The 13,195-nt window shown below is 39.2% G+C and overlaps 1 protein-coding gene across 1 annotated transcript; it reads left to right on the top strand.

Annotated features, from left to right (window-relative positions):
- Nucleotides 1,927-12,407, top strand: LOC8070192. The gene is made up of 27 exons (XM_021461136.1): nucleotides 1,927-2,159; nucleotides 2,257-2,380; nucleotides 2,470-2,585; nucleotides 3,739-3,855; nucleotides 3,959-4,099; nucleotides 4,239-4,930; nucleotides 5,215-5,336; nucleotides 5,536-5,627; nucleotides 5,740-5,995; nucleotides 6,075-6,126; nucleotides 7,213-7,361; nucleotides 7,446-7,516; nucleotides 7,601-7,774; nucleotides 8,048-8,116; nucleotides 8,268-8,372; nucleotides 8,477-8,566; nucleotides 9,099-9,174; nucleotides 9,253-9,355; nucleotides 9,447-9,516; nucleotides 9,602-9,781; nucleotides 10,386-10,508; nucleotides 10,585-10,668; nucleotides 10,743-10,927; nucleotides 11,106-11,244; nucleotides 11,315-11,374; nucleotides 11,509-11,613; nucleotides 11,753-12,407. Exons 1-27 carry the CDS (start codon nucleotides 2,061-2,063, stop codon nucleotides 11,864-11,866), a joined length of 3,708 nt encoding a protein of 1,235 aa, XP_021316811.1. The 5' UTR covers nucleotides 1,927-2,060; the 3' UTR covers nucleotides 11,867-12,407.

Below are 13,195 nucleotides of genomic sequence, written 5' to 3'. Positions count from 1 at the left end.
TCGTGATTTGATTAGTAAGTGCCAATATGTATCTCATAGGTAGGCGTGGCTAGAGGTATATTGGTTATGTGCAATACAATACTTTGGCGGTTGCTTTGTTGTAGATACCCTTTACAGCTGTATCCAATAAAGAATTGAAATCAAAAGATAGATGTTTTTAAAGCCTAGGGATAGATTCATGGCAACTGGATTCAATTAAAAAATTAAAATCTAATGGAAGTCATTTCTAATAAAATCCCAAAGATATGATCATATCTTAACTATGAGACTTAATCACTAAGTTATTCAAATTTATACGCAAACTAATATACTCTCTTTGTTTCAAATCATCTAGATGCATTATTTATATCTAGACATATATTTAGCTAACTACATGACACAATCTACGAATGTAGAAAAACCAAACATCTTATACTTTGTTTTGACAAACACATCTTATACTTTGTAACAGAGGGAGTAACAAAAATGTGGCTTATAGTCTGAACATAGATTGTCTATGGAGAAGTGTAACATGAACATAGTTCTATTTTTCATTACTTTTATGAAGTGGGCACATTGATATTCTTGTATTAGTGTGTCATGTGGGCATTTTCTATGTTAAACACAATATGGAGTTTGTTCAATTCAAAAGCCTCCTACTAAGATTGTTCCACTAGTATCTCCTATATGTATAAAGTTTTCAATTGGCAAGTGCCTCGTAGAGACCATTCTACATGTAAATATTTTTCTATTGGTAGGTATCATACAATGATTTCACTGGTGGTATGTGAGGTGTGGACATTCTATTGGTATGCACTATGTAGAGGTTTTCTTTCAGCATGGGCTATGCGGAGATCATTTTGTTTTGCATTCACTACCTTTGTAACATGGGCGGATGGATATCCCTGTACTATGCAAGAGTCATGATGATCGTTCCATTGGAGTTGATTCTATTGGCTGGCTGTAGGTAAAGATTTTCCATTAGTACGTACTACATAAAGTTTGTTTGTCGGCAAGTGCCACTTGGATGTTGTTCTATTGGCAAGTGCCATGTATAGATCAACCATTGGCAAGTGACCTATGTAGTTTGTTCTTTTCTGCGAATCTCATGTGATGATCATTTTGCCTCTACATGCTATACAGGTTGTCTTACGGTAAGTGTTGTCTAGAGATCGATCTGTTATTCACTATCCTAGGTGACTGGATGTGTAGATATTCTTGCATTGTTAATTGCTCGATTAGTAAGATCTAGCTGTCTATTGACAAGTGCCGTGTGGAGATCATCATTCTCTACTCGTAGGTAGTGCATGGATCTTACTCCTCGGGTTAGCGCCATGTAAAACACTCATGGTTTGATAAGTAAGTGTCACATAGAGATCACACATTTGGCGGGCATGCGTGGCTAGAGGTCTATTGGTTACCAATGTGGAATACAACACTTTGACGGGTGGTTCATTGTAGATGCCCTTTTGCAGCTGTATCCAATTAAAAATCAAAAATAAAGGATAGATGATTTTGAAAGCTAGAGATAGATTCGCGACAACTGAATTCAATTAAAAAATATTAAAATATTATGGAAGATATTTTAAATATCCCAAAGATACGATTATATCTTAACTACAAGGCTTAATCACAAAGCTACTCAAATCTATACACAACTTTCCAAATCATCTAGATACATTATTTTTACTATGAATCTAGACATATTATATAGCTAAGTGCATGTAAAATCTACGAATGTAGAAGAACCAAACATCTTACAATTTAAAACTGAGAAAAAAATATGCGTTCTATAATGAAAAATAAAAATTACTTTTTTTAATAAAAAATAAAAAATTACTATAGTACAACGGTACAAATCATATATCACCTCGGCAGCAAGAAAAAGAAATCTGAAAAATCTTATAAGAGGCCCCTCCTCTCCCCTCCTCTCGTTGACACCAAAAAAATTAACAAAACCATTTCCGGAGGACGAAAAAAAAAACCTCCAAAAGCCGAAAGAACTCCTTTCGCTCGAGGGGTGGGAAAGAAGCGGAAGGGGGAGAGGAGACGAGAGGAAACCCTCGCCTCCGGCACACGCCATGGTGGAGACTCGCCGGAGCTCCGCCGCCGCGGCCGCCGGGAAGCGCCCTTCCCCGTCGCCATCCTCTTCGTCCGTACCTCCCCCGAAGCGGCCCAAGGTGAGACCGTCGCCCCCCCACGGATCGAAGAATCTCGCGTCGTCGCCTCCCGATTTGACCTGTCGGCTAACCGATCTGAACCTTTGCCCCTGACCAGGCGGAGTCCCCGGGGTCACCGACGGCGTCCGCGCCCGGGAGGGCCGAGGAGGATTCCGTGGCGGGAGCGGCACCAGCGAGGAGCACCGGCTCGGCCGAGGACGCGGCGGCCGTGGCACAGAAAGGTGGGCGGCTTTCGGGTGTTTTGGGATCCTAGGGTTTGGTGGAGGCGGGTTTGGAATTGAGCTCATGGGGTTTTGATGTCTTGGTGCAGATCAAGGAGCGGATAAGCCTTGTTCTGCCGCCGCCGAGAGTTCGAAGAGGAGGAAGGAGCCGGAGCAACAGCAACCTGCAGCGCCATGGGCGAAGCTACTCTCCCAGTGCTCACAGGTGCGGTCACCTGATGGCAACCTGCCAGCATCCGATTATTGGATAATCTTGGTGTATACGCTGTAGGAGTCGAAGTTAAAGATCACAATTTTTATGCTGGGTTTCGTAAAGATTCAATTTTTAAGACGTTAGGGATGAAATTTTGCTCTTTGGATGGCAACTTGATGTTTGGCTAGATTATTTAGTACGGAGTATTATTAGTCTTGCTGTTTAGAGCTTGGTTCTGAGTACAGCTAGGCAGGGTTCTAAAAGGTGCTTTCGGGAGGAGGGAAAAAGGGGTAACAGTCGGCTTACTAGGTTGGGCATATTAGCTACCTTATATATACTGTTGTGCTCTTTCAGTCAGCATACTCTCATTAGAAACAGGGGGCAATCAATACTAGTTCCTTGCACTATTTGTTATGCCTACGCTTTTGATTGTCTTAGGTTGGGCATATTAGCTACCGTATATACTGTTTACTTGTGCTCTTTCAGTCAGCGTACTCTCATTAGAAGCAGGAGCCAATCAATACTAGTTCCTTGCACTATTTGTTATGCCTAGGCTTTTGATTGTGGGAATTTGCAATTCATGGTATCAGATTGCCTGGTTTGATGCTTAGCTCCATTTAGGGCCTACTTTTAGCTGTTCAATGGGCATCTGATTTGCGATCCATTGAAATTTCTTTTTTCTGTTCTGTAGCTTGTAGGGAACTTGTCCGACATAGCGGCTACCTGTTCTCACTACACGTTCATATGTTCAAGGTTTTGTCATCAGTTAATAAATATTCACATGTATCGTAGACATGTATATTTAAGGTTACCTAGTTGGCTGAATCCGATCTGTTTGAAATCACTGCTGTTTGTCTTCGTTGACAACTTGACATGTCTTTCTGCAATGTTGATATTCTGAACTTTTAGAAATCAGTATCCACTTGACGGGATGCATCTTTTGAATTCCTTTGCAATTACCACTGGATCTATTGGTGCTACTTTAACTATTTAGTAGTTGGTCAAGGCCTCACATTTAAAGTAGCTAGTAGGTCAATCTTTGTTGGTTGTTTTTTTTAGCATATATGTTTTTTCTGTCGATGTTTATGATTTCAGTTCATGATGTAGAAAAATGCATGAAACATTCTATTTGTAAATACTGATACAAAACATATTTATACTACAGACTCCTCACCATCCCATCAGTGTGGCTCAGTTTTCTGTTGGTCAAAGCAAAAGCTGCAATTTGTGGCTGAAAGACCAACCTGTTAGCAAAGTGCTTTGCAAGGTGCGGCGCCTTGAGGTATGTTCTTGTTTTTATGGTTCATATTCATTCCACAGGGTGCATGAACATTCTCAAGTTTTAGTCTGCAAGTACTTCATTGGCTTTGATGTTTAATTTTCAGCAAGGAGGTCCATGTGAGTTAGAAGTTCTAGGGAAGAAGGGTATGGTCCAAGTAAATGGAAGGTCCATAAGTCCAGGCGCAAAAGTTCCCCTTACAGGAGGGGATGAAGTCATATTCAGTTCATGCGGCAAGCATGCTTATGTATCCTTTTAGCATCTCTGGTTCATTCAGTCATACATTTTTTTCTTCAGTTACATCTCTTTCTTCATAACTGTAGTATGCACTTTGAGAATGGAGAAATGTCATATATGTTACCTGTTTTTCCTTTACCAACTCACAGATTTTTCAGCATCCTTTGAATGAAAAAGTTCCTAAAACGGTGCCATCATCTGCTGTTAGCCTTCTAGAACCTCCTGTTGCTAGCGTAAAGCGCATCCGTACAGATAAGAGAACAGGAGACACTTCAGCTGTTGCTGGTACAGAGATGTTGGCATCTACATCTAATCAGACGAAGGATGTAGCAGCAGTACCTCCCGCGGCAGCCGGAGAGAACAGCCAAAGAGTAGGGCGGCCAGTGGCATCATCTGCTTCTGATAAATCAAAAGGGCGTGCTGTGAGTCCTGAGAAGGAATTTGAGAATGGGGAAAATGCTAATGAGGTAAATTCTAACATTGAAGACTCTCCAATGGATGTCGCTGCAGCCCCTATATCTCCTGATGATGCTACGAACGATACCTGTCAACAAAATGGCTTTGGGCCTGATACTCATCTTGGTGCGGAAATCGGTAAGATTGCAACCTATAAGATAAGGCCAGTTCTGAGGATGATTACAGGATCAACTATATCCGAGTTCGATTTGACTGGTGATCTTTTTAAAGCTCTTGAAGATCAGAGGGATCTCATCAGGGATCTTAACGCTTCAACCAGTGTGCCTCCAAGTAGATGTCAAGCCTTTAAGGATGGGATGAAACAAGGAATTATTAATCCAAGTGATATTGATGTTACCTTTGAGAATTTTCCTTATTATCTCAGGTGACATGCTTTGGATTTGTGTTCCTTTGCTGCTTTGACATTATTCTGTTTATGCAATATTCTTATCATGCTGTCTATTTGAAGTTTTTGCATATGCATCTGTTATTTATATGCTACATTATAAAAATCTAAGTCAACTTGTCTATTCTTCTTTGGTTAGTTTTGAGGTTGCCAACAATGGTGTATGCTTAGTCTGCAGACCAACCTTGGGATGCAGCATGATATGTCTTTTTAGTTGTCACATGTCCATATCTTTGTATTTTATTGGTTCTCATCTCATGCAGTGAGAATACAAAGAATGTGCTCTTATCATGTGCATTCATACACTTGGAAAAGAAGGAATTCATCAAGCAGTTTGCTGAGATTTCATCAATAAATCAGCGAATTTTGTTATCTGGTCCAGCAGGTACTTACTTTGTCTCTGTTTGGAGACCTGTACTTTGTTGTTTACCTTTTCCCATTGATTTAAACTGGAGTCACTAGGCCTTGAGTTATGGCTGTTGCCATACTTTTCTCGAATAATGCTAGTGACCATACTTGTTTGATAGTTATCCCAGTACTTGTGCTCTTGTATTCCTCTGATTATTCTGTGGCAATGCATTTAGGTTCCGAGATTTATCAGGAAACATTGGTAAAGGCACTTGCCAAACATTTTGGTGCTAGACTCCTTGTCGTGGATTCACTTTTGCTGCCTGGGGTAAGCTCATCATGTGTATTTATTTACTGGTAAAGAATATGAAGCTAAGAAGCCTTGAATCTTTGCATGTTCCATTATCATTTTATCAATTCTGAACAAGAAATCCATGTAGGCACCTTCAAAGGATCCAGAATCCCAGAAAGATGTTGGGAAGGTTGATAAATCAGGGGATAAGACAACTGCCGAGAAGTTTGCAATATATCAGAAGCATCGCTCTTCGTTGGCAGACACTGTTCACTTCAGGAGGCCAGCTGCACCAACTTCCAGTGTGAATGCTGATATTGTGGGAACATCCACTCTGCATTCTGCATCTCTACCGAAACAGGAGTCGTCAACAGCTACATCCAAGAGCTATACTTTCAGAGAAGGTTTTGTTAGCTATTCTTTATTACTTAACATATTGAGTTATATTTTTCTCAAAACATGATTTGCCTCCATCTTCTGTAGGTGATAGGGTGCGTTATGTGGGTCCAGCTCAGCCAACCACGTTGCCACAAAGGTACATTGATTGCAAATATTATTCCTGTCTTCTGATGTATCCAATGCTTGATCCTTAGGCTTCTACATTATTATCATCGGAATTTTGTTCCAGTAGGCCTTCCATGCTTTAGTACTGCAAGGAAGTTTATCATGGTGGTATTAGAGTTTCAGGGACAGATAACCTGTGCCTTAAATTTTGTATAAAATGGTATTTAATGACCTTTGTCATTCTATTGGTATGAGTTCTGACGAGAGATGTTTTATGGTCTTATATAGTCTTAGTGGTATGAACTATTGCGCTACAAACTGAGATCAATTGACATTTGCACAAAATCTTGTCCTCTGGATTCAATCTTGGTATTACAAGTTGGAGATGGGTTTTCCCCCATCCCACTATACCTTTTCCTTTTATCAAGCTGAACTTGGCAAAAAGCTATTCCAAGCGGGACCACCTGTTGCTTGGGCCGCCCATATATTGACGGACTATGATTGAGTTTGTGAAATACTGTTCGCCCGAACAATCTTTTAGCCCATTTACAAACCATTTAAACGATATATGGTGGTACACAGTTTCTGTTTAATTGGTTGTTTTGCCTGTTTAAACAGCCGTTGTTCTAGTTTAAAGGTCCTGTTCGCTCAAATAATGGCTAAATGACAAGTGACCGTCACTGTTTAGGATAACATGTCCACCAATTATGCTTGTGCACCTGACACATCATCATTTTTGAAAGAAACATTTTATTTGGGGTCCATCTGTCAGATAGTCTTTACAAACTATAGTTTACTATGGTTGGATGAAACATTTTTTCCCATGGAATTCGTGTCTGTACTCTGTAGGCCTCTTAACCAGGAAGGATTCTCTTGCCAATTGTCAATACAATTATGTTCATACTCTTTGGTACTTTGTTAACTTGGAATGCTTTATAGGAAGAGGAATAACTCGAATATGAGACTTCTCATAGGGAACCCAGTTATGAGATTGCTTTTGTACTTACAATTCTGGAAAATGAGATATTCTTTCTCCTGATGACATTATGTTTCTTCTAGCAACCATATTCATTCAATACATACATTTATTCTTATAAATTATTTGATTGATCTCCAGGGGACCAAGTTATGGTTATCGAGGCAGAGTGATGCTTGCTTTTGAAGATAATGGATCCTCAAAAATTGGAGTCCGATTTGACAAGCAGATCCCTGATGGTAATGATCTTGGTGGTTTGTGCGAGGAAGATCACGGTTTCTTCTGCTCTGGTTAGCTCAAACTTCCGAATTTCAAACTTTTTTGGCAGTTATTTGAACTTTTTATTTGTTGCTGAGGACACATTATTTCCACAGCTGAATTACTGCGGCCAGACTTTTCTGCTGGTGAAGAAGTTGAGAGGCTAGCTATGACCGAGTTAATAGAGGTACTGCTGCTTTTTAGGACAAGGAATCCTGTTGAATATGAAGTTAGCACTCTGTATAATAGTATGATTTTCATTTCCTGTCAGGTCATTTCAGAAGAGAACAAATCTGGACCTCTGATAGTGTTACTTAAGGATGTAGAGAAATCATTCACTGGAGTTACAGAGTCACTTTCATCTTTGAGGAGCAAACTTGAATCACTTCCATCTGGTGTTCTTGTTATAGGATCCCACACCCAGATGGACAGCCGCAAAGAGAAGGTACATGCATTATTCCTGATAAACTAAACAAATTTGCACTGTGTGTGTGGGGGGGGGGGGGTTCAAGTTGTGATGGTATTGTGGCATATTGGTTCCTGCATTCATTTTGTAAATGAACAAGGCTGAGTTATTTTTTCTACCTTGCATTGCTGTGATTTCACACCAGGGGTTCTTTGTTGGCATATCCTGTTAACCCTTCTTTAATTTTTATCAGTTACCTCTCTTCAGTTCTAGCAAAAGTTTGCTAAGATAGTGAAGTGATCTTTCTTGCAGGCGCATCCTGGAGGTTTTCTTTTCACAAAGTTTGCCAGTAGCAGCCAGACACTTTTTGACCTTTTCCCGGTAAATTTTCTTTGTCTTACTCTTTATACTTCTTGAAGTTTTTTATATGTACATACATGGATAAATTTTGTAGTCTGATGAACCATGATATTGATTTTATCTCCCTGATTTGCACTGTTTTAATTTAATATGATTTTTATTAAAAATGCAGGATAGCTTCGGTAGCAGGTTGCATGAAAGAAGCAAAGAAAGTCCAAAGGCAATGAAACATCTAAATAAACTTTTCCCAAACAAAATTTCAATCCAGCTTCCGCAGGTGATTATATCTCTTGCTACACTCATTTAGTTGTTATTAAGTATATTATTTAGTTGTTATTAAGTATATTTTTTTATCTAAAGACTAAAGAATTAAATTTGCAGGATGAAGCTCTACTTACAGATTGGAAGCAGCAGTTGGATCGTGATGTTGAAACACTTAAAGCCAAATCAAATATTGGTAGCATTCGCACGGTAAGCTGCTGAATAGAAGTCAACATTATACTTGCCCCTTGGAACTTAATATTTCCCACTGTCAACTGCGTATCTTTCTTTAAACTGAAGGGCCTGTGATGCCTGTCTAATATGACCTGAGTGTATTATTCTCAAATGACCATTTACATGTGTTTGATGGTATTCCTTCTGTTTGATACTTTGTTGCCTTTTTCTGTATGAATGCATATTTTCACCATTTGTATGATTATGCAATTATTTTATGCCTATATATATATATATATATATATATATATATATATATATATATATATATATATATATATATATATATATATATATATATATATATATATATATATATATATGCTTTTGCTGTTACTATGGTTGAAAGCATCAAACATCCTCATAGAAGTAACTTTTTGATGTAGCCATTTAACCAACATTTCTGGCATTGGGCTTATCATGGTTACTTGAAGCTTCTACTTTCCGTGGTCACTTATGATTAGCTAATCAGACCATTTTATGATTCTTCACTTTCTCTGAAATGCAGTTTCTGAGCCGTAATGGAATTGAATGCAATGATCTTGAAAAATTATTCATCAAAGACCAATCACTGAGTAATGAAAGTGAGTACTTTTGTTTGGTTTATTTACATTTCATCTAAAGAATTTCAATTTAAACTTCGTTACTCCAACCTTTCTTAGATGTGGACAAGATTGTTGGGTACGCAGTGAGTTATCACCTTAAGCACAATAAAATTGAGACGTCCAACTCCAAGGATGCTAAACTTGTACTCGCAAGTGAAAGGTAAAAAAAGTTTTTTCTTATTGAAAACTATTTGTCCTATGTTTCCTTTCAAATAAGTTCTCAGTGGTTTTTTGAATCATTTTCTTGACAGCCTTAAGCATGGGCTCAACATGCTGCAAAGCATGCAAAGTGATAACAAGAGCTCCAAAAAATCACTGAAGGTACACTCTCCCACTTATTGGCATGCTTTCTGGTGATTCCTCAACTTAGTTGCTGAACACTTTACTTATAAGTCCTTTTTCTCAGGATGTTGTCACAGAGAATGAATTTGAGAAAAGGCTTTTGGCAGATGTTATACCACCTAATGACATTGGAGTTACCTTTGATGATATTGGAGCCCTGGAGAATGTAAAGGACACGTTAAAGGAGCTGGTGATGCTCCCTTTACAAAGACCTGAATTGTTCTGCAAAGGCCAGTTAACAAAGGTAGCATCATCATGCCTAATTATGCTTGAAATCGCTTACATGGGGTGTCAGAGTGTTCCCAACTAGGGTTGCCCATATGGTTGATATTTTTTCAAGCGTGGCATCCACGATCTAGGAACCATTTTTACTACATTTTGCTTTGAACTGAGCTAAGATAGTCATGCCTTTTTACCATTTCATAGTATTACTTGAATATTTGTGAAATAATTTGCATGAATGCCAAGATAAAAATCTCCAAGGAGCATCAGTTTTCTTTGGTCTTCCAGAGTTAACTGAATACACTAGTCCTCTAGTTAATTTGGCAGTATTGTTTCTATAAGGTTTTTCATCTTTCTAAAGAGCGGCAAAATACTTGGGGAGACTAAGATTGAGGCTTATGGATTAGTGGTGTGCTGATGGAAATGTCACGAGCTGACTCTTTACATGAACTCTTGGCTTCCAGTGATTCCTTGCCACTTTATTTTCTATACTGTATTTAATAATGTGTTATTACTTAGTATATTAGTTAATCTGAGATATGTTGAGTTTAAAACTTCATTTGTAGATTATCTTGATTTATTATGGTCATGATCTTATAACTGCCTCTTCAATTCATTCTTTGCAGCCTTGCAAGGGAATATTGCTTTTCGGACCTCCTGGCACTGGGAAAACTATGCTTGCCAAAGCAGTAGCAACTGAAGCAGGTGCTAATTTCATCAATATATCAATGTCGAGCATTACATCGAAGGTATTATTTCACCTAATGGGCAACTGATGAGGTTCACTAGTGTCTTGAGGCTAACCAGTAGTTCGTTTACTTTCAGTGGTTTGGTGAAGGAGAGAAGTATGTAAAGGCTGTTTTCTCACTAGCAAGTAAAATAGCCCCCAGTGTTATATTTATTGATGAGGTATGCAAGCGCACAAGTTTACATTAGAAACCACTATCGGTACAGTGTATACCAACTGTTTTGACTTTCTGCAGGTCGATAGTATGCTAGGAAGGAGAGAAAATCCAGGGGAGCATGAAGCGATGCGCAAGATGAAGAATGAATTTATGGTAAATTGGGATGGGTTGCGCACTAAAGATAAGGAGCGTGTGCTTGTTCTTGGTGCTACAAATAGACCGTTTGATCTGGACGAGGCTGTGATTAGGAGGTTCCCCCGCAGGTGAATATTGTTCCATTCAATGGGGCGGGATTATCCAGTTGGTAACTGTAGTTTTGTTCAGTGGGCCATGATTATCTAATTATTGCTGTTGGGTAGCAATACTTTCTTTGCTTGGGTGGGATTATCAATTTGCTGTTGTTGGATGCATATTTATCATCAATTTTACTCATTGTTTCAGGTTAATGGTAAACTTACCCGATGCATCAAATAGAGAGAAAATTCTAAAAGTAATTTTGGCAAAAGAAGAGCTGGGATCGGATGTTGATCTGGACTCACTTGCCAATATGACTGATGGTTATTCAGGAAGCGACCTTAAGGTATGTTTGCTTTTATGCATGCAATTGCTAGGAACCCTTTGCATGGTTGTCACTGAGTTTGTGCTTTCAGAATCTGTGTGTGACCGCAGCGCATTATCCCATTCGAGAAATTCTGGAGAAGGAAAAGAAGGTACACAATGTTGTCTCTGTTGCTCTGGTTGCACTTGGCAGTACGATTATCCTTTGCAGTGTGGAGCAGTGATGTGTGAATTATGCATTCTACTGTTAAATCATGAATATTGGGTTCAATTCCATTGTGTGCAGGAGAAGAATTTGGCTAAAACAGAAGGTAGGCCAGAGCCTGCATTGTATGGAAGCGAGGACATCCGTCCTCTTAGCATAGATGACTTCAAATCTGCCCATGAGCAGGTGAGAACACCAAATTTGCTTCCATTTCGTATCTCCTGACTAAATCTACAACCTACATTCTTGTTTCTAGAGCCGCAACCAACTACAACCTACATTCTTGTTTCTAGAGCAGCATCCTAACCTCTTTTACTCACTGCAGGTTTGTGCTAGCGTTTCGTCTGATTCAGCAAACATGAACGAGCTTCTTCAATGGAATGACCTGTATGGTGAAGGCGGGTCAAGGAAGAAGAAAGCGCTGAGCTACTTCATGTGATGGTGAGAGCTTAAAATCTGAAGGATCACAACTGTGCCATAAAACTAATCAGAAGGATCAGAGTTGTGCCATATTGTACAGCCGCCATAGTACACCCCCATGGCATGTGCGTCTGCGCGACTTGGCCGGCCCCAAATCCAGTCGGGTTTTTCCTCCTCCCCCTTCAGTAGCCGTGGCCGGCCGGCTGTCGTCCCCTCCCCCTGGTGTAATTAAAACTGTACCGAGTCAGAGTTCGTTTACCAGCTGTTTGAGGTTCCAGAGTTAAGATTTAAACTAAAATGGCGCCATTGCCCTCCTCCAACCTCCCTTTCTTCCTCCCCAAATTTAACTTTGTTGCGGCCATTGTCCTTGGACTATGGCTATAGGTCTTTATGTACCCCTGTACATGCGAAATGAAGGGATATGAAATAAGAACATCTTCATCCTGTTGTTGACAGTATGGTACAGATTATTTTTTTCATAGTTGACTGGCGATGAATTGGATCGGTGCCAACATAAGAATTATGGAAGGTGCCTTTCCTGCCGCCGAAATTTCTTTGTATGTCGAGTTGATTTGGTATTGAGATGAATGGCATAACAGCACAAGAATTTTTATGCGTCTCCAGTTGTCTTCAAATTGCGAAATTCAAGGGAGCAAACGTCTGGCATAATTAACTTACCGTTACTTTGTTTACAGTTCATTTTATTACAACAAAATGCGAGGTAGAGCTGAATTTTCCGTGAACTTGTGGGTCTGTTAAATAATGCTTTTTTTTTTTTTTGCACTTAGGCTCTTGTTGGTAGAGCTTCTCTGGTTTATAAAAGGTTACATCTTAGGTTCATTATGTAGAGCAGCTTTTCTAGCGGAGTTATAGCTGTTTTGAAAATTGTTTGACAAAAACACCTCCGGTGATAGTTTTGTAATAATTTATATTAGGATAATTTGTATTAGGTTGATGAGGAAATCGTGTAAATAGAAACGACTTCAGCTCTCCCAAGGCCTTGTTTAGTTCCAAAAATTTTTGCAAAATTGACACTGTAGCACTTTCGTTTGTATTTGACAAAAATTATCCAATTATGGACTAACTAGGCTCAAAAGATTCATCTCGTCAATTTTGACCAAACTGTGCAATTAGTTTTTATTTTTATCTATATTTAATACTCCATGCATGCGTCTAAACATTCGATGTGACGGGGAATCTGAAAAATTTTGCAAATTTTTTTGGGAACTAAACAAGGCCCAAGTCTTGCAAGGAACCGCAAGAAATCGGAGACCTGCTAAACGGTGGCAAGTAACCAGAGCCCTGCCAAACGGTGCTGATATTATGGGTTTAAGTATAATTTTAACTC

This window comes from Sorghum bicolor, chromosome 5 (genome assembly GCF_000003195.3).
Source record: "Sorghum bicolor cultivar BTx623 chromosome 5, Sorghum_bicolor_NCBIv3, whole genome shotgun sequence".
NCBI lineage: Eukaryota > Viridiplantae > Streptophyta > Magnoliopsida > Poales > Poaceae > Sorghum > Sorghum bicolor.
This window is presented reverse-complemented; position numbering and strand designations above follow the sequence as displayed.

Excerpts from the sequence above, each read along its gene's own strand:
- LOC8070192 (XM_021461136.1), top strand. The coding sequence starts at position 2,061 with ATGGTGGAGACTCGCCGGAGCTCCGCCGCCGCGGCCGCCGGGAAGCGC. Across the intron at positions 7,775-8,047 it reads TGGACAGCCGCAAAGAGAAG|GCGCATCCTGGAGGTTTTCT; the intron begins GTACATGCATTA and ends TCTTTCTTGCAG. Across the intron at positions 11,614-11,752 it reads TCAAATCTGCCCATGAGCAG|GTTTGTGCTAGCGTTTCGTC; the intron begins GTGAGAACACCA and ends TACTCACTGCAG.